We start from the raw sequence: 23,780 nt of genomic DNA, 5'->3' as shown, positions 1-23,780 counted from the left end.
ACACCTGTTCCCCTTTTCTCTCTTTCATCCTCTCCCTTGCGTTAAATCTGATTCCTCCCTCTCCTGTTCCCACATCTGAGTTATTCTTTTTAATCCTCCTTATTCGCTCCAAAATCCTCTTATTCTTCTTTGTTATCTTCTACCATCTTCCTCCAAAATCCATGTCTCATCCTAAAACCCGTCCCTTCTTTTCACCCTTCTTTGCACACTTAACACCTCCACCACATCCTCTGACTTACGTTTGTCCTCCACACTGCGTAGAATGTGATCCGCAGCCCCACGCCCATAAACGACGAGATGGCCCACCAGCTGTACGTGCTGCAGGTGCTCACCTTCAACCTGCTTGAGGACCGCATGATGACCAAGATGGATCCCCAGGACCAGGTGGGGGTGACGGACTGTGAACAATGGGTGACAAATGGAGGGACGGAGGGATGGTTGAAGGGATAGACAAATGGCTAGATGCCAAAAAGAGAAAGCAGGGGACGTCATTAACACAGATTTGGTGGAGTCACAAGAGGAAGTGGGTGGAATCAGCTTAGTTCTGCCCGAGTCGGTTATTCAGAGAGCAAAGGAAACGTATAATACATGCAGTAAATACACCAACATAGAGGGAAACAAGAACAGCAAGACTGATTGTGATTGTTTTCTCTGTATAACTTATCTGAAAGAATAAGTATTCAGTGAAATGCTCTATTGCAAGTACAAGCTGATTTCTTCAAATAGCACTTTATTGCAGACACGTCTTGCAAGAATTTATGCAGAAAGCAGTCTGGATCTACTAATTAGCAATCAATCATACAACAAAATGAAGTAACATGATGTATAACGACTTAAAGGATAAGGCTGCTGATAATTTATATGTCTAACGGCAACAAATCCCATAAACCAAAACTGAGAGTACTTTAGTCTGTCCATCGATCAATACTTTTCGACTTCCCCAGCCTCTGATCTGTTGCGCTCAGCCCAGCACTCATTCGTTCCTACTCAAGACATTAAACTTTAAAATGGGTCACAAATATCCGCGCTTTCATTATTTAGAAAACTCTGAGTAATTTCTGAAAACAGCTGGACATTATAGTTTATAGCAAATGTTACTCAAACAGGAGGAAATAGGTTTTTTTTGGCGGGGGCGACTATTTTGAGCTAGACACTTGCATGTGGGACTGACTCCAAAATACGACAGTGACCATATTCATCATAATGAAGACACGTCCCATACTGCAACTGTGTGGCTTTTGGACAACAGTAGAGCTCTATGGCACAGAGGAATGAGATACGCAGCCGCAACTTGTTTGTAGGATTAATTCTGACGGTAAGAGAAATATTACCACACTTGAGACATTAGCAAGTCAGAATAGTAAGCAGTCAAAACATGGTCGTCTAACTGTAGCTGACATTGCAAGGAATCCTCCACCAGGACAGTCGAGCATGATCCAGCTGCCAGGAAGACACAATCATTAATCTTTTATTCAGCAACAGTTTGGCCCCGATCCGGCCAGGTTTCTAAAAAACAGTTATTTTAAGTTGGCCAAGTAATGAAAACAGTGGAGACACATGGCTGTCGGCCAGGTTGCCTTGGGCACCGCAAGACAGCAGAGATGAAGCTGAAGCATTTGTTAAATTATAAAATGGTGAATGGAAGAAAAGACAGATGGATTTATGAGCAGCACTTTAATATTCTTCTCTGCGTGTGCAGGCTCAGAGGGACATCATCTTTGAGCTGCGGAGAATTGCCTTCGACATGGAGATGGAGCCTAACAACAGCGGCAGCATCGAGAAACGCAAGTCCATGTACACCCGCGACTACAAGAAGCTCGGCTTTATTGTAAGTTTGGCTCGTGTTCCACTGGGTCTCATGAATACACTTGTTCTCAGATCTACCACACGTACACGTACACGTACACGTACACACACTCACACACACACACACACACACACACACACACACACACACACACACACACACACACACACACACAGGACTGAAGATCAGAAAGGAAAACAGCAGCCAGTCTACACAGGATGGCTGTTAATTGGACATGATTGTCCTTCACTTCAAAATCTGCAGATTAAAGCTTGTGTGTATCTGTCTCTGTACCCAGAGAAACAGGGTTTGGAGAGTGGTGGAAGATGTATTCAGATCATTTACATAGACATAGACAAAAATGTTGTGTTAGTACTTTTACTTAGGCTGCCAGCAGCGGTTCAGTTTTATCAGCACAATATAATTAAAGTATAAGGCATAAAAGCACTCGTTTTGCAGGAAAATACTGATGCATCAGTGTATAAGGAGCGTTTTACTAGCTGCTCGAGGTGGAGCTCGTTTTCACTGCTTTATGTCCTGTTCGATATTTTAGTTCAGTGGTTCCCAACCTGTGGGTCACACACCCTCCAAGGGGTCAGATAGAAGATAGAAGATAAATCCGAGGATTCGTGAGATGATTCATGTGGTTGGAAACAACGAAAATTCTGCTCCAGACATCTGTTTGTTTTTCTCCCTTTTTTTTGTGAAACACTGAACATTTCACTCGTTAAGCCACAATTAGCTTTTAGTTTTTTTTATCTCTTTGGTGCGACTGATAACAACTCATGGATTTGTGAAGAAGAGCGCCAGGCTTTGAAGCCAATTTTTGTAGAGGCTAAACCATGTAATTGCAACGTCACGTGATGCTCTGGAGCCCAAAAAGATTTTTTCCCATAAGCTTACATTGTGAAAGAAATGGCTGTAAATCCCTAAATTCTACACACAGGACATTTAATATATGATCAGTATAATTTATTTTACTCACCAATATTTTGTTAAGACATTTTGGGGTATTTCCATGCCTTTATTTTGACAGAGTATGGTAAAGTAGCAGCGAGGACATGAGGGGAGAGGGGGATGACATGCACAAAAAGGTCGCCAGCTAAAGTTGAACTGGCGTCATGTAGTTATTTGGCACCATTCGGTTACCAAGGCGCCCCGTTGTGTGCAAAATTTTCACCTGAAATGGAATTGGATGTACTTTTGAACTTTGAAGTGTGTTTTTCTCTGTTCCCTCTCACTGATCATGTAATACAATTATTCCTCCTCAGGCATTTTCCCTCACTCACATTCTCCCTGAAATGTCTACTACTTTTCTTTCTCATTCTCTGGTCTTCCTACCTTGAAGCAGGCATGCTTTAATAAACTGTAAATGTGAGTCTGTGTGTGTGCGCGCGACTTTGTGTTGTACGCAGTGGTCTAACTATAGCATAAGAACTTGAACTAAACCCACTGTGGCTCGGTGTAAGCCCAGAGCTGTTTCGGGGCTCTTCCCATCCACACTCCCACTGCAGTGTGCTCGGCAAAGATAAGGACAATTGGACTGCCTTGTCTCCACTGGTGTGGAGAAAACCCACCCTAAAATCCTTAGTCTGCTTTCCATGCTAGACAGCTTTGCAGACTCACACACACACAGACACACAAACATGCTGCACAGACACAAGTCATAATACTCCAGATAGGCCTTATCACTGCTGAGATAATTTGTGTGCCGTCAGGTTCTTTAAGAAGGGATTGTTGCACATGCTGGAATATTTCTAGCTTGTCCATATGAGGGTATTTTTTTAAGATATGCATGTGCCTGGGTGTCTGTTTCTGTTTTAAGCCTATAAGTCTGCTGCTTCCTGTCAGGCAGAATTACAAAAACTGATGAGCCAGATCTCAGTGTCCTCCATTCCTCTTTCATCCTCTGCTTTCCTTCCTCCTCTTCCTGTCGCTTTCCTCCTTCAACATCCTGTCTCACCTCTTAAACTAAGATGAGCCTCGGAGTGATGCGTTTGCATGTCTATCTGTGGATTTAATCATCAGTTGACTGAATTCTCAGCAGTATCTCGGAGGAATTAAGTATGATAGACTTTGACAGCGCAGGCAGCATCTATTTGCATATCTCATACAATATTTAGATGTTATAGGATGCGGTTGTGTGTGGGCTGGTGGAGCGGGCTTGTCATTGCAAAGTTTTGGGTTTTTGTTCATGGAATTTTGGGTATTGGTCCAAACTCAAAAATGTGTGTATACTTGAATTGGCCGTTTTGTAAACCATCATGCAAGTTTGTAAACTGTTTTACTGCTGAACTTTTTGTCCATCAGCAGTTTATTTATTATTCATTTCAGGACACTCTGAAAATCAAATTGCAAAGACTTGGAAAAAGAGCACAGCCTGTTGCCTGAACTGGTGTTAAAGCATCAATGCAGTTTACTTTCGATGATTCAATTATTTATTTATTGTTGGTGCCCACGATGTAGAGAACCTAATCCAGGGCAGTTTGTCTAAAAAACCTATAGAGTTATCAACCTACTACACAATACTATACACACTTTATTGTAAGTTAATACATCTACAGGTTGTAAAGTGAGTCGATGAGTCTCCATGCTCAGCTTGATAACATTAAATATCCCAAAGAACCTCTATAGTCTAATTTAGCCACTTGTAAGCAACTGCTAGCTTCAAAATTCAAGAGTGGGGTCTTTTCTGACGTGTTTTATATCATAGAACAAAAGCTTTTCTGCAATGTGTGTTGTTGTTGTTGCTCAGAGGTTGGGTGAGGAAAGAAAAGACCTGTAAATCCGATGTTCTGTTTGTTCTTTGCTCATGAGTTTTACCAACAAAAAAAGAAAATCTCTGAATCCTGTGTTAACCACAGACCATACTTCAGACATCAAACAAAAACCTTATCCAAAAACCCATTGACTCTCGAGACGAGGGAACTGAAAGTGCAAAAATGTCAACTTAGTCTATTTGTGTTTTTGACTTTGCCTCACAGGTTTCAAGTGGGCGGGGGTTAAGTAGGAAGTAGCCATTCTGGGGACCTTATTTTCCTCTGAGAAACAGCTTGTTTTTATTCAATTATGGAAAAAATAAATATTTCTGAGTTTGTATTATTACCTCATTAACATTGTAAATATTAAAATTCTTAGTTTGAATTTCCTCTCCAAAAACTACATGGTGCCCCTTTTAATGTTGTAGGCTTTAAAAAGGTAACCACTAAGCAATGTATCGACAATGTAAGTCAATATTGCTACTTTGTACTTCATACTCATACTTAATGGGCAACTAGCAGCTTTACATGTTGTGCTTGAACCCAGAATTGTTCCCCCAACAGCAGGAAACTGTTTGTTCTGTGTAACTCCCAGTGTGATGGCCTGGCTGCTGTTTTGTGCTGGGCAAAAGAACACATTCACTGGAATTAAATCAAGGGAAAAAGGGTTAAAAAGAGATTTTGTGTTGTGTTTTTAAGTCCATGTGTCACCCTCCGCCTCCTCTGTCTCTCAGAACCATGTGAATCCAGCTGTGGACTTCACCCAGATTCCTCCCGGCATGTTGGCCCTGGATAACATGTTGTATTTTGCCAGGCACCACCAGGACGCCTACATCAGGGTAAGCATGAACGTACACTTTCATATGCAGCTAGACCCCATACAGAGACACTCAAACACACTCACTCACTCCTCGGAGATATCTGTGGTGTTATGTTTCTCATCGTCACCTTCGCTTCCTACCAAACCGTCTTCCCTCCAGCTCATTCACTTGTTTGTCGTTTCTGGCTCTTTCCCAAATTTCCTTTCAGCTAAAACTGCATTTCGTGAAGTTTCTCTGCCCAGACAATAGAAATGATTCCATTTCTTTCAGTGCCAGTCTCTGAGCAACCGTGTAATGACTTTAAGCATTTTGTCTTATTCACATGACAGTCGACACAATTTTATCCTCCTGGATAATAGACTCCTGCTGTAGATATAGTATAACTGCAGTGAATGTCTGTAATGGGATCTGGTTCGGTGATTAGTGTATCAGGTCTGTTTGAAGTCAACCATTTTATGGCAGCTGTCCAGCACTATTGTAATCAGAAATGTGTATTTAAAATCAGCTGCCTGCTCCTGCAAATCTGTGTGTATAATAATGTTAATGAGTAATTCTCACAGCGTCTGGACCTTAAACAGCGAGAAAAGAGATGTCTGAACTGTGCAGACTCAGCCTTTATCAGTCGACCAGAGGGAGAAAACACAGCCTCCAATTTCCCAAATTAAACTGTCACCAGCTGAAATGATTGGGACCTTGATGGCCTCATTTATGGCGCACTGCCACCATCCACATAATCAGAGTGATCTTTTTTTTTTCTATTTCTTTTTCATTTATGTTTTTTGGCTTCCGAGCAGATAGTTGAGAGCAAGTCTGCTAAGTGGGGCCCGTGGTCTAGAGTTGCCCGCCAGATTACTTTAAAAAAATTATAATAATTCTTATGCTGGTATTTTATTTGCAAGATAAAAGTTCTCTCTAAAAATATAGGATCCCTAATTATTAGTGACACTTTCTACAGGAAGTCGCTCCATTAAGGCAACTTGGGATCCTTGGGCTACATTCAGACTGCAGACAAATCAGATTTGTTTCTTATATGAGATCTGTCTCTCAAAAAACACTGAAACCCAATATGAGCGAGCAAAATGTCTGGACTGTGATGCATCTGTAGAACTCTGATTTGAATCACATTTCAAACATTGGTTTTCAGATCTGTTTTGCAAAAATTGCATTTCATGTAGTTTTGTGCTGTCAAGACTCCTTAAAATCAATCCGGACACAATCTGGATATGCCAAAAATGGATTTGGGCTTTCAGGCTGAACACACCCAGGGACTAATTTGCATTGTAACTCTACAAAACATTACAAATTGTATTTGCTTTTAACCTGAGGCCGACCTTTAAAGATACACTATGTAGTTTTGAGGAAGGAATTTTAATCAGAAGAGAAAGATCTTCATTATTTTTTATGCCTAGACAAACTAAATAAACAAACTCTTTGTTTTCATGACTGAATAAACAGAATAAACAAACTGTCCTTAAAGGACGAAAACAGCACAATAAAATATCACATAAAGACTTGTTGCATAGTCTTTAATCTGCGTCTGGATCCAGATCTGTGTGTTATTGTCAATCTTACCCAAATTCCAGAAATATTAGGGCTTTGAATAAGAATATTCTGACCAAAATGTCAGACTTATAACCACTGATCGATGAGGAGATATAGCCCTGATTTGATTGTGTATGTTTTAGATCGTCCTGGAGAACAGTAGTCGAGAAGACAAGCACGAGTGTCCGTTCGGCCGCAGCAGCATTGAGCTGACCAAGATGCTCTGTGAGATTCTCAAAGTTGGCGAGCTTCGTAAGTCTACATCAGCACACACACACGCAACCACACACGCACACACACACACACACACACACACACGCACATACACACTGGACTCCAGTGTATGTTGTTGATAGTTCTTCTTCATCCCATTTCACTTTGCTCACAATATCTTGAGCTTAGGAAAAGTAGCTCAGGGACCGCTTTACCCACTAGATGCATATACTTACTGTATGTGCACACAAATACAAACATCCACACACACAGTACACACACCATCCCTGTTAAGATGAAAGCAGCCATTATGTTCAGTAATTGTGCTGCTGGGAGTTCATTATTTAGTAATGCACCTCGCCCCCATTGAGCCCCTTTCAGCCTAATATACCGCCTATGGGAGGCACACTGCGCAGAGAAAGAGATGCTGTGCCCACGTCCACTCCAAATTGATGTGCCCTTTTCATTTGTCTTTACTTGTTTAAATGGGCAAGTTGGTCTCCGTTCCGCTCCAGACTGACCCCTGCTGCTCCCTGTAGGGAGGGAGATGGCATTCTTAGCTCAGTTTTAAACTGATGTGCCCTTTTCATGTGTCTGTTTTTCATGGACGATTTAGACTTGGCTGCATTGCAGAGTTCTTTTTTTGAAAATTGCGGCAAGGACATTAGACTTTAATCCATGAAAGAATAGTGTCCACTCCTTTTTAAAAATACTACATCATTCATCCAGATTCTCTCATTTGTCCTCAACACTGCTGATAAAGGTGACAGGCTAGGTTTCAATACAAGATAAGAAGGAGCAGAAATACTGATTTAACATTTCTAAGCATATTGTAATTTTCACGTCCCCTTTTTCTTATATGCTCTTATCTCTGCTAGACTCTGCTCTAATGCAAAATGTCTCCACCTTCCTCCCTGTCATCATCAAATTCTGAGCACATAGGCAAATGGATTTATATATTTTATTTTAACCAGAAAGATGCTGTCTACACTATTACACAAATGTAGCTCTCTGACAGGCGTGACTTAACCTGGAGAGACGGGGTGGCTGAATATGTTTGAATCTAGCTGAGGGGACAGGTGAGCAGGACAGGTCACGTCTCCTGCGGTGCTGTGTGACATGAGAACACACATACTGAGCTCTCAGTTTTTCCTCACTTCAGTGATCTGGTGGTTCTGTCTTCCTAATTCTGTGTGCCTGTGTGCATCTTCTTGTGCCTGTGATGTTGTTTTTCTGTGCTGTTGGTCTCAGGGCTTTATTTTCACTCTGAGTGTCTCATTAGTTTTCATCCAAATGTGCACCACTGCACATGCCCTTTTGATCTTCTCTCTTAGCTGACTGAAATTGCTCCCCTTTAGTCTCTCTTAGAAATATTTCTTTGACCTCGTGCATATCAAAATGCAGATTAAGCCACCAGACTTGTCCCCAAATAGGGGAACATCTTTATCTCTAAGGCCTCTCTAAGCATGTAGTTGAAGGCTTATGCAATAAAGCTAAAATCCCTAGGATGAATGCCGGGCCAGCATAATGAATAAGACTTTGTTTTTGTGGGACTTTCTTGTTCAAATAAATAGAGCTGGGCTGAGTGCAGGACTTCACATAACTAACTGAACAGAGTACGCAACCAGACGTACAAATTCTGCTCCAGCATATTGTGATCCTCCTGGTTTCTAGTGATATAAATCTCAAGTTTCATTACAACACGATATTTGTTGGTATCACAAAGTCTGCTATGACACGATTTCCATTTGATTCGATTCAGGATCTGGCAATCGATATTAGACTTTATCATATATGCCTATTTAACACAATCAGTTACAGAAGACACTGATGATTCAGTTGCCAGGCTCTTTGTGCTTCCTGACTATTTTATCTCGTAATGGCATTGTTGACATATGGCATGGGCTTCATCTGTTGACTGTCTTTTCTCTGAAATCAAAAATATTTCCACACTCCTGATTTATTCCTGAAAGTCTAGTAAATATCTTCATCGTCTTTTTCTCTGCCGCCTGCTCACCTGACAAGGTGACAACAGCTTCAAAGTCATTTTGACTTGTAATGGGGTGAATGGTGTCTCCGCCCCCCATCACTTGTTTCTGCACTATATAACTTCAGGAGAGGGTAGGATCACAGCGTTATATACATGTTTACTTCATAACATTGTTATGATGTTTTAAGTTTTGTTTGTAGTTAGCACATGCATTACGTTGGCGACCTGGGATTTGTATTTACGACAGTGGAAACTGTGGGGGGCACCAAAACGCACAAAATGCCATTTTTCTACATAATGTTGCTTTAAAGATGATGACATGGATCGATTTTTTTCGATTTTGCATCAATGTTATTTGATCGCCGATGATTTAATCAATATGTCGATCGAAATTGTTGGATCGTTATTCATGATAAACGTTTTCATTTATGACACTGAAATTTCCCTGCAAGCCTGAACACCTCAGTTGAATCCTGGCAGTGACCTTGACTCATAGATCAGGGACTTTTTATTCCCTTTGGCTATATTTTGTCCTCTTTACTGAGGCTGTTAGTCCGAGAGACTGAACCTACCATTAATATTTATGATGTGGTACAGTGTGTTTATCTGTGTGTGTGCGTGTGTGTAAAATACGGGGACAGATATAAATTGCTAAGGGGAATCTGTAACCTGCGAGAATGACCTATCTGTATGATATACTGTCTGCTGCCATGATAACAACATATACATCTACATTACAGGATTCCTATATACACAAGTAGGTCATCTCTGGGCACATGGTTAAAAATTATATACATAAGTCATAAAATAAAACAACTCCCTTGCAGAAAGTCACAGGGGACAGGAGAGGAACAGACAGCATTCTGATATATTTATATTTATTGCGTCCCACATCCTAATGTTCCCATCCATCTTTGTCACAACACCAGTAAATATTTGCACAGACTGGCGCCCACAGAGCATTATATGCATCCTATCCTTATGGGAGGAAGCCAACGTGTCCCAGAGTAGTCATAAGCCGCACTGCATCTTCTCTCGTCGACAGCTAAGTGCATTTTCATACACGCCCCATTAGCCCTGCGTACATTAACATGCGCTAATGAATGAACGTATGAGCAGGGTGAATGTAACATGGGCCAGCCAGGTGTTGTAAATGCTTAGTGGGTAACGGCTGATCATTAGAAAAAGTGTGTGTGTGTGAGTGTGAGTGTGAGTGTGTGTGTGTGATGTCGGGGCATGAGCGTGCGTTTTCCCGCAGGAAAGCAGGAAGAGGAATGAGTCTCAGCTCCACACAGACCGTCATCATTCAGCTGACCTTTCAGCAGAGAAACAATGAAATGTCTGACACTAATGAGGATGTTGGAGGGTGTGTCTGTGTAACGTTTTATCAGTTTTGATGGTGTGGTATTTGAGTCAGGATAATATTTGAAATTATTAGCATTAGCATTATTTCACCAATAACTTCAAGTGTAACAGTGACATTTTGAGCCTGTTTTTTTTTTTTCATTCAACGTATGCAGCACCTTATAATCTAATAATATTTTACCAGACCGGCAGGTCTTCAGGCTGTTGTCACTCATAGTCCAGGTGGAAATATTTCAACATTTCAGCCATGAAATTCTGTCCAGATATCCATTGTTCCCAGACAATGTAATCCAACCACTTTGATGTTCTACTTTTCCTTTAGCACCAGCATGAGTGATATCTGTGAATTTTCGACAGCCATAGGCTTTTTCTACAGCAGCCATTTTGACTTGTTGTCAAAGAAAAGCACAGGTGTTACTAATCAGATTACTGGCTTCCAGCACAACACAGAAGTTACACAGAGCCCTTTAACCCTGAGAAGTCCATGTTGTTTCCACATTACGACTTTAAAGCTCATAAACACACTCTGGAGTTGGCAGAATACCCTCCCAACTCTGGAAACGTGAACATCCGAGGAGCATGTGAATGCAATTAGCATTTACCTCAAATGCACCCTACAGAGCTGCTAGCACATCTGTAGATTCTTAGTCTAGTCTTGAATCATTCCAGCTGCAACCGCTTCCAATGCAAAGTGTGTGAGAGCTACTGAAGATAATAAAGCTGTCAAGGTACACTTTGAATGCGCAGAGCAAAACTGTCACTCAAAGCTGCCGGTGGAAACTTCATTAAAGCAAACCAGAACACAGGTACTTTATAATTCTCCATCAAAAACTCATGGTTGTCTTTCAGTTTCTATAAAAGCAGTCCAAACCCCTGGTGCAGAAAAAAAATAGCATTTTAGCGTCTTTTTTTTTTCCACTCTCCCCGTTTCTGCTCTGCGTCTCTTTATGGATGAAGGCAGAAGAAAGAGACAGCGGATTAATGGTGACGGCGGTGACGTCTTAGTGGCTCATTTGCTCTCTCTGTCTGTGTGAGACGTCAGTGCGGCACTGACAGAGGCCAGACACACTCTTCTTGTTTTCTCACGGGGATGAAACACGGAGGGATTCTGGATTTGCTGGTGGCTGTTGAAAGTTGCCTTTCTTCCCCGCTCGCCTCTTGAAGTTCTCTTTTCGAGCTTACTTTTTTGTCACCCTTCATTCCTTTCAGTTTCCCTTTTCTGTGGGTCTAAAGAACATCTGTCCCTCAGACTTGTAATCCTTTCTCATGCTTTCATGCTCCGATTTCCTCTTTTTCGACCCCATGAATTTGACGAAAATGACACCAATATACTTGCAAGTAGCTTCTTAGCATTTTAAAAATAAATAAAAGGGATTCCACTCCATCTCGGTGCTCTTTCAGGTCAACAGATTTTCTTCCATTCCACTTTTCCATTTAACACTACCGTCATTTTTTTAAACGATTTCCCTCTCAGTTGTTGTTCAGATATTTTATTTTTTATGCAGATGTGGTCTGGAGAAACGAGGCGGTGGAGCTTGTTTGCTTGAATTAGCTGTCAATGCTGCTAGATTCTACATAACTCACTATACCGGTGTCACTCTCTCACCTACTTCCATTATTTCTCACCCTTTCTCTCTCTCTCTCGCACTCCTGCATTTGCCATTGCCCTGCTTCAGATCCTAAAAGATTAATTGTCCCACCATGTTTCTGCTGCAACACGGGGCTTAATGGAATCTGCGACGTTGAGGCGCCAAGCCATGACTTTTCAGACTCTCCTGTTTAAGCTGGCCCATGGAATATTTATGAAGTTATTTAGAAAAGGGCCAGGCATGGTGAGTAATGGCCCTGCTTGGTGATTCACGGTGTGGCATCTCGATGCTGAGATGGAGAGCCGGGTGGTGAGCCGTGGCAGGTCTGGGCAAAGACACACACACACATGCTAACAGACACATTAAATTCAAAAAGAGACCAGACACACACACACACACACACACACACAAAGGCAGGTCTGGGCCGGCTCCAGACTGACAGTCACATGATGTCCTCATATTTGTAGCTGTGTCTTCCATCATGGAGCCATCAGCTGAGGTCAGAACAAAAGGCCACGTTCAGCACCATAGACAGCTCCATTGTACATCTTGGCTCATGAGTGTAGTACACAATACGTCATGTGGAATATCTGTATTGATTTTCTATTTAGGTGTACAGTATTTATTGATTTTCTTTTTTTAAAGATTGTCTGTCCTCAGGGACAGTAATAAGGTTTATATCTTCCATTTTAGTTGCTTAGTTATGAGCTTTAAATCAGAAAAATATGAGACACATCATCAGAGCTCAGGATGAAGCATTGTTTTGAAGCTTAATTTAAAGGTGAATTCCAGTATTATTTTTTTTTCAAACTTGGGCTCCTTGTACGGAGATTTTGGTGTGTAAATGACTAAGTTTTCCTGCAGTTCCCATTACAGTACCTGCCATTACAAGAAAATTAAGTTCAGTCTGTGCACCAAGAACACTTCAATAATCCTGTATGAAGTGAGCCTACAACCCATGTTAGGTCAAGAACACTGGTCAAGATCATGCCACCAGGGTGGCTAGAGTTTGTGTGTATGCAGTATGTCCAAACACGGCAGGTGATCCAGAGTCATCCAAACTCATTAACTGGACAACTCCCACTGTAATAACATTCCTGAGTCACCCGCTGTGCTCCAATAAAAACAACTAACAAACCACTCACACATGCACACACACACCTGAGACATGTCCCTGTGTGAGATTGAGATACTGTGGTGTGTTTGAACACACACTCACAGTCATGGTCAGTTTGAAATGCCATGTCTGGGCATGCAGTCGTACATTGAAGAGGGGCTGAAGAGTAAATAGCAGCCGAAGAATGTAATATCACAGATTCTTGGACAGTATAGTGAGTTTTAAAAACAAATATTTTTTTCATCAGTCTGTCTGAAAAGCTGCATGTGATTGCAGGGCTTCTATACACTTCTTTTTTATAACATTAAAATCTACTACTTAATTTGCAAGCTATTCTTTTTCATTAAGTATTGTTTTGATTTTAAGATGCAACAATATATTTTAGCATTTTCCATATACAAATTACAAATATTATAAATTATAAATTATAAATTACTAGCACATACTGCAACCATGCACTTTAAACTGTAATTGTAATTGAAGGTATTTATTACCAATAATGACTTAATTTTCTAATTTTTGTTCAGCTCAAGTCCTCTAATTAAGTAGATCTTTTTGCAGAAGTGCTCTTAACGTGCAATTAAATAAACATAACTTTCTGAAAACTTGACATGTTTACGCATGTAAATTACAGTGTTAATTCACAGCTATTTTAGATTTAATCTTAGTCATAACATTAAGACGGAAATGCTTCTTAGTTGTAGTCACATTTTAGTCGTCTTGATCCTTCAGAGTTTGTCCGGTCGTGGTCGACGTGAACTCAAAACGTTTAATTCCAATTTTAGTTGACGGAACATTGTTACATTTTAATAAACTATTATTTCAAATGTTTTCTGCCTTAAAACTAATTCAATGAAGCTTTTAAACCTCTGCATTGTCTGCAGCTCTGTACTAAAAGACACCTTGAAGAACTTCACATGGACTCGAGGACATGCATGTAGTTCTGCATAATAACTTGCATCTAAAAACGTCCACCTTTCCAGCCTATAGGGGCTTAGTGTTTCAAACTCAATAGACTTTAAGTATGACTTTAATAGGATTAGTTACATTTCTGACCCACTGAGAGAAGTTCTGCTCACATACTGACAAGTCATTACATTATCCAGTAATTATTATACATTAGCATTTGCTCAGGGCAAAATATGATTTTGCCTCATATATGAGTTTGCCTCGTAAATGTCAGTGTTAATTTTCCAAATTTGTTTTCAAATGGAATTCTTAAAGAGTTTTATGAAACATGAGGGAAGGCGAGGCTGAATTATAGCACATGAAATGTACCTTTCATGACGTTTGTGTCCTTCCTTTTTAATCATTTTCACTGAGCTCCCTCTGTAAGCAATTCCTCCCACTAATGAAGTTTCACTGAAATGAGAATTAATGTCCAAGATCAAACATTAGTATGCTAACATTAGTGTTAGCTGAACATCAGCCTTGAAACCGATCCCATTTGAAATGACTTGTTAAGTCTCAAGGTTTTAGCTGCTAATTCCTCCCGTAAGTCTTCATCCATGAATCATGAACGAAGTGGATGTTGGCAGGAGGAGGAAAGGCCAAGCCTAGAATCCCTCAAGTCATGACATGAGGATCTATTCGCAGTCAGCAGTCACTTCACACGGTTGTCAGTTGCAGCTGCGTTAAAGGGGGAGCGTTCTTCAGGGTTTTCTGCCTCACAGCCTCGGGCATACACCAGCAAAAGGTTTTTAAATTGGAGTGCACAAACAACAACAAACTTGACAGATTGGTGCTCAAGAATCCCAAGTTTCGAGCATCCTTGGAGTTTTTCAGACACGCCTGTCCCCTGTCAGCTCTCAGCAGCCCTTGGTGGACTTGAGGCAGTGTGCTGGATGAAACACGACCCAGCCGATGACAGTGCTGCCACTCTCTTTTTTTACTTGCATGTTTTCTTCGAGGAGCTCCCGGGATGTAATTTAGCATCAAACTCTCACCAACCCGTCACCCTTACTTACACCCTCAAACTTTATTTTTTTTAGAAACTATACACTGTGTTCTCAACAAACTGAAGCTGTTTTCCCGAAAGGCCCCTTACTAGCAGACCTTGTCAAAGGTGAAATCCAACGAGACTCAAGGCTTTCACTACGTGATGTGCACACACAAAAACACATTAACAGTGCAGCTGATTAAAGCGTTGAAGAAAATTCCTGGTAAGACTTTAGATTAAGGTTTACATAATAACCATGAACTCATTACTTACTAGCATGCATGTTAGTGGCATATGGAGTCTTTATTATTTATTATAATGCAATTAGTAATGCCTTTATCTGCATGACCATATTCTACAACAGCCAGGGAATAAGAGTTTTCCCTCAATAACCCTTTATATTAAGTAAGTAAGTTGTTGCACATAAAAATACAATCTTAATATGCCTTACAGTGTAAGGTAAACACCTAATAAATATGGTATATTCTTATGTCACAAAATTTCAAGTGTCCATATAACTCTAAATAAAAGTCTTTCTAAATCAGAATATGTCACACATTCAAAAGCAAAGTCTTGCTCTTAACATTTGTATTCACTATAAGAACCTGTGTGGGTTATTAAGTGTCAAATGAGTGAATTAGTAATGAGAAAGACCTCACTTTATGATTTATGCACAAATACTTCCTTACTTACAATCAATAAGCAGTAACTACAGGGTTATTAGGGGAAAACTCTTAATTAATGGCCTGGTCATTGTAAAATATGGTTATGCAGAACAAGGTATTAATAGCTGCTTTATAATAAGGAGTCAATTTTTTTGTAAATCAAGTTTAACATTTTTCCGCCATGAAAACACCATAATGCAGCACAACATCTTACAGGAAATCATTAAAGAAAGGACACAAATCAGCCAGATCTGGGCACATAAGGCATATAAATGTGAATTTCTTGAATGAGAAGTTGACATTTAAAGGGGCACTATGTAGTTTTGGAAAAGAAATTCAAACTCAGCATTTAAAATGTAAATGAAGTAATAATACAAACTCAGAAATACTTTTCTTTCCATAACTGAATAAACAAGCAGTTCTCAGAGGAAAATAAGGTCCCAGAACACTGTTTAAAGCTAGAAAGGTGGCAGAGTCCACCAAATATAAACAAAGTATACGGTATGAAACTGTGTTGTCCTTTAAGGTCAGTATGCTTATTCAGTTTATTCAGTCATGGAAACAAAGAGAGTTTGTTTATTTAGTTTGTTTAGGCAGAAAAAATAGTCAATGAAGATCTTTCTCTTCTAATCTACATAGTGCACCTTTAAAGGAGACACATTATGCTCATTTTCAGGTTCATAATTTTTATCTGGGTTACTACAAGAATAGATTTACACGCTCCAGTGCTCACAAAACACATCAGTTTTCTCAAACTGTCCAGTGCTGCAGCCTTGTATTCCCCCTGTTTTAGCTCCTAGGCACCCTTTTTGAATATCCGGTCTTTTCTGGTTAACTCAAACGCACCTGACCAAGCACTACCAACAACAACAGAGCAGCTGTACTAAATGAATCCTTTTGGGTCAAAGTAGCCGCTAGGCATAATTTTTGCAAACGTGCGACTCTGTGATGTAGTGTGATGTCACCAAATTAAAGAAGATATTACTGAGGAGACGTTTCAGGAGCAGTGTTTTCTGTGGAAGAGAGCAGCTTCTGTTGGTGTGGACTTTCAACTTTCAAGATCTCTTACACGAACATATATAAAACATAAAAAAAAATGAGGTCTCCTTTAAAGTGGAGCGTTTCTAAGTCGTATTGTAGTTGGTGCCGCTGTCACAAAGAACACTGGATTGTTTCCCTTGTCCTCAGAGTAATAACCAACAACACAGGACAAAACATGATTTTCATTCATTTAGTCTATAATGCAGACATGAAAGCAGATTTGGTGCCAGGCTGCCAGCCTGACTAGAGTGCCAGCCTTCATTTTGCAGGGAGATTTTGTGCCTGGTGGCAGCCAAAATTAAATGGTGAAATCAAGGTTTGTAGGGAAACCAATCTTTGAAGAGAAACCTTCAAATTATTCTTTGGATATACCACATGGTAGTAAAGACCTTTCTCCAATAAACACAGCAGAGAAGAGCCTTGAAGCTGCTCTCTGAGACTGGTTATCACTCAATTCCAAAAAGAAAAGACCAAAGAGCATTCCTCCCTTTTGTAAGATTTAAATGTTTCCACTGCATCTCTACTTTTAAAAATTATAATTATCATTCATGCACATGCCGTACGGGCTGTGTTTGTATGCTTTTGTGTGTGTGCATGTGCACATATGTGCATGTAAGCAGGTGAATCTTTTGTTGTGCTGTTACAATTATTTTTCTGAATTTGGGCAAACAGAGAGTGTGTGTGTTTGCTTAACCATGACTCACGCTGTCTGACTTGAGATTTCCTTCAGAAGAATTTGACATGAGATGCATATTATAGTGAGTACTGAAGCCCCCATATTTGGTGCATTGAGATGTGAAAGAGTTGTTTTGTTTTTCTGATAATTCAACCATGGGCGGCTATCACTTTATAAAAAAAACTCACAGCTAGATGAGGCCGTATTTTATTCGAGAACATATGAGCCTGTAAAAACAGATGTACAGCTAAATTTGTTGGATACGTGTCTCAGTACAAAGCACTGATGGATTAACTACATGCCTCCCTCAGTCTCATTTTTCCTTCCCTCCATCTGCTGCCACCCCCTTGCTTTCCCTCTGTCCTCTAATGCATCTTGACCATTGTTGAGGACTGTGCATGCTAAAATGGTTTAGTTCTATAATTAGAAACCACGGAGATAAGGCTTTGACTTTTCCCTGTTTGCATCCTTATCTAATGAGCGTTCTTCATGCTTTTCTTCCTCCCTGAAATGAAATGTTTGTCATAAATGGACAAATAGTAGTTTATTTTTGTGCAGCATAATACAGCCTATTTTCATCTTGCATTTCAACTTGAACCAGTGACCGCATTCTCCTGACATTTTTGTTTCATGATCATTAGTTTCAGGGTAGAGATACTATGAAGTATACCCTAAATAGGAGGAGCAAGTACAACCCAGCAAGCATTATTAAACTGATTCATCATTTCACATTTTTCATTTGAAAAACCCAGAGACGTTACATTTAATGTGATATATTTGGCCCAGAATCTACCCCAACAGTGCTGGCAAGATGCTTATTAGCTTGCAGGCTAATTAGTTTCCCTGCTGAACGTGTGTGTGGGTGTGTGGCCTATGTGCTATATGTCCTACTTATCTACTGAGACCATGTATGTGTTTAAAGAACTAGATACCAATTCCAAGAGTTTCCCCCATTTATTCCAAATAAAGTTGCTCACCAGGCACATATGTTAGGAAACTTTTAAAGGATTCTGTGTTTGTGAGACCAGAGCAAATGTACATTAGTTTTTCCACGGCCAATTACCTCCACACATTAAAGGCAAGAAAACAATTTCATGACATAGAAAATTTGTATTGGACCAAATGGCTCAAACCACCAAGAGTCTTAAAATATCTTATTTGTTTTACGGTCTTTCTGATATCATTGTGTTGGTGTTGTTCCCAGAACATCATAATTAATGTTGCTGCAGAACTGTCATTGCAATAATATTGAAATTGCAGTGACCAATAACGCTGTCAGGTCATAGCTTAGGTTTAGGAACACAAATACCTGGTTAGGTTTAGACAGCACAAATCTTGGTAAGGTTCAGGCAACAAAAATGCTTGCTTAGGTCGAGGGAACTAAAATACTTCTCCCATGTGCGTCTTTTGCCAGTCTTTTTCCCCAAGTCGCAAATCTGCAACTCAATTATGGTCCTGGAGCATTATTAATTACATCTCAGCATGTTCCTGGGGACATGCATGGCAAGGGTTCAAAATACCAAACGGATGAAAATGATCTTTGTACGTGACTTCTCGCAATTTTAACAGCCGTCAGTAAATAGATTGGTAAGATTTCGATATTTACTGTAAGCTCATGTTAACCTGGAATGAGCCTTATATGTATTAGCAGTTTCTTCACATTGGTGCTGTGGTGTTGTTTGAGTAGTACACAGTCAGCCTGCTCAGTCATCTAGCCAGCCGTGGTTTGCATCTCTGTGTACCTGCTGCTTTGGCATCCTGCACATACACGCAAACAGTGACTGGACCGGAAAGATGGTGCTGACGCTGCTCGCTGGACATACACACACGCGCACATGCATATACACACACACTCCCCTTGTCACAGTCGGACATCAGGGCATGCTGGTATTGTAATTAGAGTGAGGATGACACTTTTCGCTGTGTATTCATCATGTGGCCTAGCTGCAAGGTGACTCTGGGGGTTGTTTCGCTTACTTTGTGCACATTCACGGACACACATACACACAAACAAATACACACTGGACCTTGACAGATGTCAGGGTGGCATTCAGCCTTCACACAGCTTGCACACAACTGCACACATGCTTAGTCACCTCTCCTCTGCAGAATGTATCTGTCTTGTGGCCAGTTGAGTAATTAGCTCTTGGTTGACGTCACAGAGGCCTCACGTTGAAAGGACATTGACAAGAGCGTGACAGGCGACAGCTGTCCCACAGTCAGTCACGCTTGCAGTCACATACACATGAAAACACAGTTGCACATTCACTTTAGGGAGATGATGGTGACCCCTGACCTCAGTCCAGCTACACACATCTCGGGAGATGGATTGATGGATAGAAAATAAGAGGAGACTCTGTTCACCCTCTGAGTTGTCTTGTCGTCATGATGATTGTGTTATGTCGGAATTTAGTCGGCAGCCAATGACTTGGAACTCTTCTCTGCCTACAGAGCTTATGACGCGTTCACTTCATCATACTCTTCAGACCATAATCATGAGCAACCGAGGCATAAAAACATCAGCCTCCCGAGTTGTAATTCTGAGTCATAATTAATAGTTAATTTCTAACATCCCCCACTAGATGAAAAGCAAAATGGCTGCAAATCTATACGCGCTGGCAGTTGCATCTTCCTAAAATCCAGTGTTAACACTGATACAATCGATTCAAATAATTTGAAAGGAGCTATAAGAAGTTGGTTTGTGTCTGGTTTCATATTAATGAACCTTTTACGAATACAAAATACAAAATGAAATGTTACTACAAGGCTGGCAGTAAAGGTAATCATTTGAGAAAAATGTGTGAACACTCATACTGTGAATGCAGCATTAGTGTGGAAAAGCAGTTCTGGTTCTGCATCAGAAACATTGTCTCCAAATTTCTTGAACTCCTGTTTGGTTTCACTTGATGAAGTGCCTGTCGACTGGGAGGGTTTCTTGGGCTAATTCAATCTCAAACCAACAAGCTTTAGAAAATACAGTGTAGTCCTCTCAGCCATCTTACTGTACAGAATCAAGCTTTTGTGGCAGGCGATTCCAAAAAATTTTAAGTAACTGTATGTTATTGTACATGGTAAACTGGACCTCAGGACTCTTAGAAATTGTTATGAGCAAGAAGATTAATCACAAAACAAAAAGATAAACAGAAAATAAAAATAATTGCTAGTTGCTGCCCTATTTTGACACTGAATAACCAACATAACAAAGACGTTTTTTGTGTGTTCTATGATGAATTAACAATTAAGCTTGTCTTAGTTCAATATAAGAGAGAAAATTGAATTAAGACGGTGTATGGTTGTATTTTTATGTTAAATAAGGAAAACAGATGTAAGAAAATGTCCTTTCTTGACATTTTGTGAGCTCTTTTTGTTTATTTTTTACACTAAAACCTAAGAGAGCTTGTGAAACGTGCAAACCTGGTACTCGCACATATCTTCCAGCTGAAACTACGGGGGCTATATCAGACTATCGCCTCTTGAGATACAAAGTGGTGTTACGAGACAGAACGGGCCAAGGAGAGCTTAAACAAACATATTCTCTCATGTGCAGAGGGAGTTTTGTCGTAGTTCTTACAATTAGGTTTCAATACAAAAGCAACCAGTTGTACCACCAAATCCTATCTATTTGTCATCATTTTAGTGGCATATGGTCACAAAGTATTTCACTGTAAAGCAGCAAGTTCTGCTAATCCATGTGGGCATATGGTCCTGCAAAACCAAAACTGGTCATCACGGTATCCTGTTACCTACTTTATGGGTGGTACTGGCACTGAACATCTGGCTATGCAGATGGATGAAAAGCATACAGGACAAAAGAAACTCATTACAGCCCATTTTCCATCCATCTAAATTGTCTGCTGTGGTCCCATATGCTGTGCCAAAAAGAGCCATAAATTGTGTCTTAAATTGAGAGAGAGTTCATATCTACCCTGCTGTTTCGTGGCGTGTCATCCCGCTACAAGCAGAGTTCTGTGTGTGTGTGTGTGTGTGTGTGTGTGTGTGTGTGTGTGTGTCTCTCTCTCTCTCTCTCCCTGGCGTTGTGACTCATCCATCGAAAAGTGTCAGACTCCTCCGGCACTTGATGTGTCCAGTCGCCCACCCCATCTCCATGACCATGTTAGTCTGCCTGTGGCAGAGAAGGCTGTTTTTCAGCGGAAGTGGGGAAGAAAGGTTTTACATAACCGATTTTGACCAATTAAGAGTGCAGCTGACAGTGTTTAAGAAGTGCCTTACCTCAGGTTTCTGAGCTGTTTTAGGGACATGGGTCATGGCATGATGTAGTTTTCAATGTCTATTTAATTTTACATAAAAGAGGATTTAAAGTAACGACGCAGTTGAAAAAGACCAGAGGAGAGTGCTGTAAGAATACAGTGTATCCCATAAGAGTGAAAACTGTTGCTGCACTGCTTTCGGAGGGATCAGTGGGAAAACAATTTTCTCCATTAAATATCCAGATCAGGGTCTTGGTCGGGCTGCTGTAAATTGCCTCTGTACAAATAGACAGACTGAGCAGGTGGATGGGCTTGTCCCTCTACTTTGTTGGCTTGCTTTTCCTGGACGAGATGACCAAAAACAAGCTGATGGTGAGATGTGGTCCGGTTGTCATGGAAGTAGAAAAATTTGCTTTCGTGCAAATGTTAACGTCATTATTTGAAAATCTGGCCTCATGTTATATGAACATCTGACATTGTAACACTATATATATGTCAGAAAACAAGAAAACGCATAGTAGGTCCCCTTTAAGGCCGGTAAGGTAAAAGCTATCCTCAAGTATTCTGTATCTTTTTGTCCTCTATTTCTTAAAATGTTAAAAAGTCCCTTCAATTTGTCCTCTTATAGAAAGACATTATTTTTAGGTAGCCTCAGACGTTTGTGGTGTTGAAAGTAGTTCAAACGTAATGGTTTTCTGTTGTCAGTTTCACACACATGTACACACAGAGCCTCAGATTAAGGTCATGTACAGCCTAACGATTTGGGGCAAGAGTAGCGAGGAGCTTGGTGTTTCTTTTTTTCTTCAGTACAGACCTTCAGTACAGCCAATCCAGCCACTAAGCCCTGTCAGTCAGTGTGATGGGTGGCACAGTGTTTTATTGTAAAGCAGATGTTTTTATTTAATCATTCAGTGTCAGTCAGAACAATGTTTAAGCCTCGCTCTGTTAACAAAAGAAAGAAAACGAGGCTGGTTTAAGGCTAGCCAGGCTTAAAGCAAGAGTTACCTCATCACAGTAACATGACTTTGCACTCACATGGTGCCATCTCAGTTCAGGCGGAGAATTTTAAGTGCATTTGTGCAGTGGTGAGAATGATTCAGTCATGACATTTCAGCTAGCTGGAAAGAAGCGGCAATGCTGAAAGAATTATACTAAATTGTTGATTTCTTTCTTACCATGTAGACTGCTCATTTCATAAAAACCTATACATTCAAACGGCTGGTACTTCTGAAAACTCAATGAAATGTAGTACAATCTGTAACTCTCAGGATAGTATGGTTTTCGTCTGTCTTCTAGTGCATTGGATTTTAAATGAAGCAGTAACTGTGAGGTTAAAATACTGACTTTCAGCTTTAATTTGAGGCTGTTTTGCGTCAAAATTTTATAAGCAAATGTAAATCTTATATATATATGCAAATCTTACCCCCCCCTTTTTTTTAAACAAAACCTCAAGGGTAAAAATGAAACGTACACAAGTTAACATCTCGTGTGCCGGACTCAAATGAAAACTATCAAATACCCTCCGCATGTTGCATTCTCACTTCAGGAGTTAGCTAAAAATGCAGAGCAGCTGCACCTAGATTTCCCCCTCTTAAATTATTTCCTCAGCATGGATGACTAATGTTTGTCTGATGAAATATTCAGTGATCCACACTCTGTAACCAGTTTGCAATAAGAGTATTACAATGCAGAACTGTTTGTGAACTTTTTTGAGCATCAACAGGCTATAGTGGGTTTTTTTGTGTTGTTTCCAGACCTGCTGAGCCCTGCAAGAGCTAATAAAACTGTCTGCAGCCCAGCATGCTTTGCAAAATCCTCAGGATGGAGAAATTTCTGCAGAGCCACATGAGACTGCTCAGTGTCTGTATCTCCCAAATAGGCCTTGACATGTAATTCCCCTCACCTCGCCACCTCAGGGCTCTGTTGGTCCTATCAATAAACAGCCCATTTAGCTCAGAGGTCACTCCAAACTTCAACCTTGCCTACAACTTTTACCAGTCGGCCAAAAACGATATTTGATTGAGTTAGGATCTTTTTTTAAATTCACC

At 40.4% G+C, this 23,780-nt stretch overlaps 1 protein-coding gene across 2 annotated transcripts in view; it reads left to right on the top strand.

The window, feature by feature from the left end:
• elmo1 (engulfment and cell motility 1 (ced-12 homolog, C. elegans)) overlaps positions 1–23,780 on the top strand; it is a 119,204-nt gene that overhangs the window by 58,426 nt on the left and 36,998 nt on the right. For both annotated transcript variants that reach the window (XM_073463397.1, XM_073463398.1), the window contains exons 12-15: positions 262–384; positions 1,700–1,828; positions 5,301–5,405; positions 7,073–7,181. In XM_073463397.1, coding sequence (XP_073319498.1) covers positions 262–384; positions 1,700–1,828; positions 5,301–5,405; positions 7,073–7,181 — 466 coding nt within the window. The remainder of the gene's footprint in view (positions 1–261; positions 385–1,699; positions 1,829–5,300; positions 5,406–7,072; positions 7,182–23,780) is intronic.

The sequence above is a fragment of the Pagrus major genome, chromosome 3 (genome assembly GCF_040436345.1).
Source record: "Pagrus major chromosome 3, Pma_NU_1.0".
NCBI lineage: Eukaryota > Metazoa > Chordata > Actinopteri > Spariformes > Sparidae > Pagrus > Pagrus major.
Note: the sequence above shows the minus strand (reverse complement) of the source record. Positions and strands in the feature narration are given on the sequence as shown.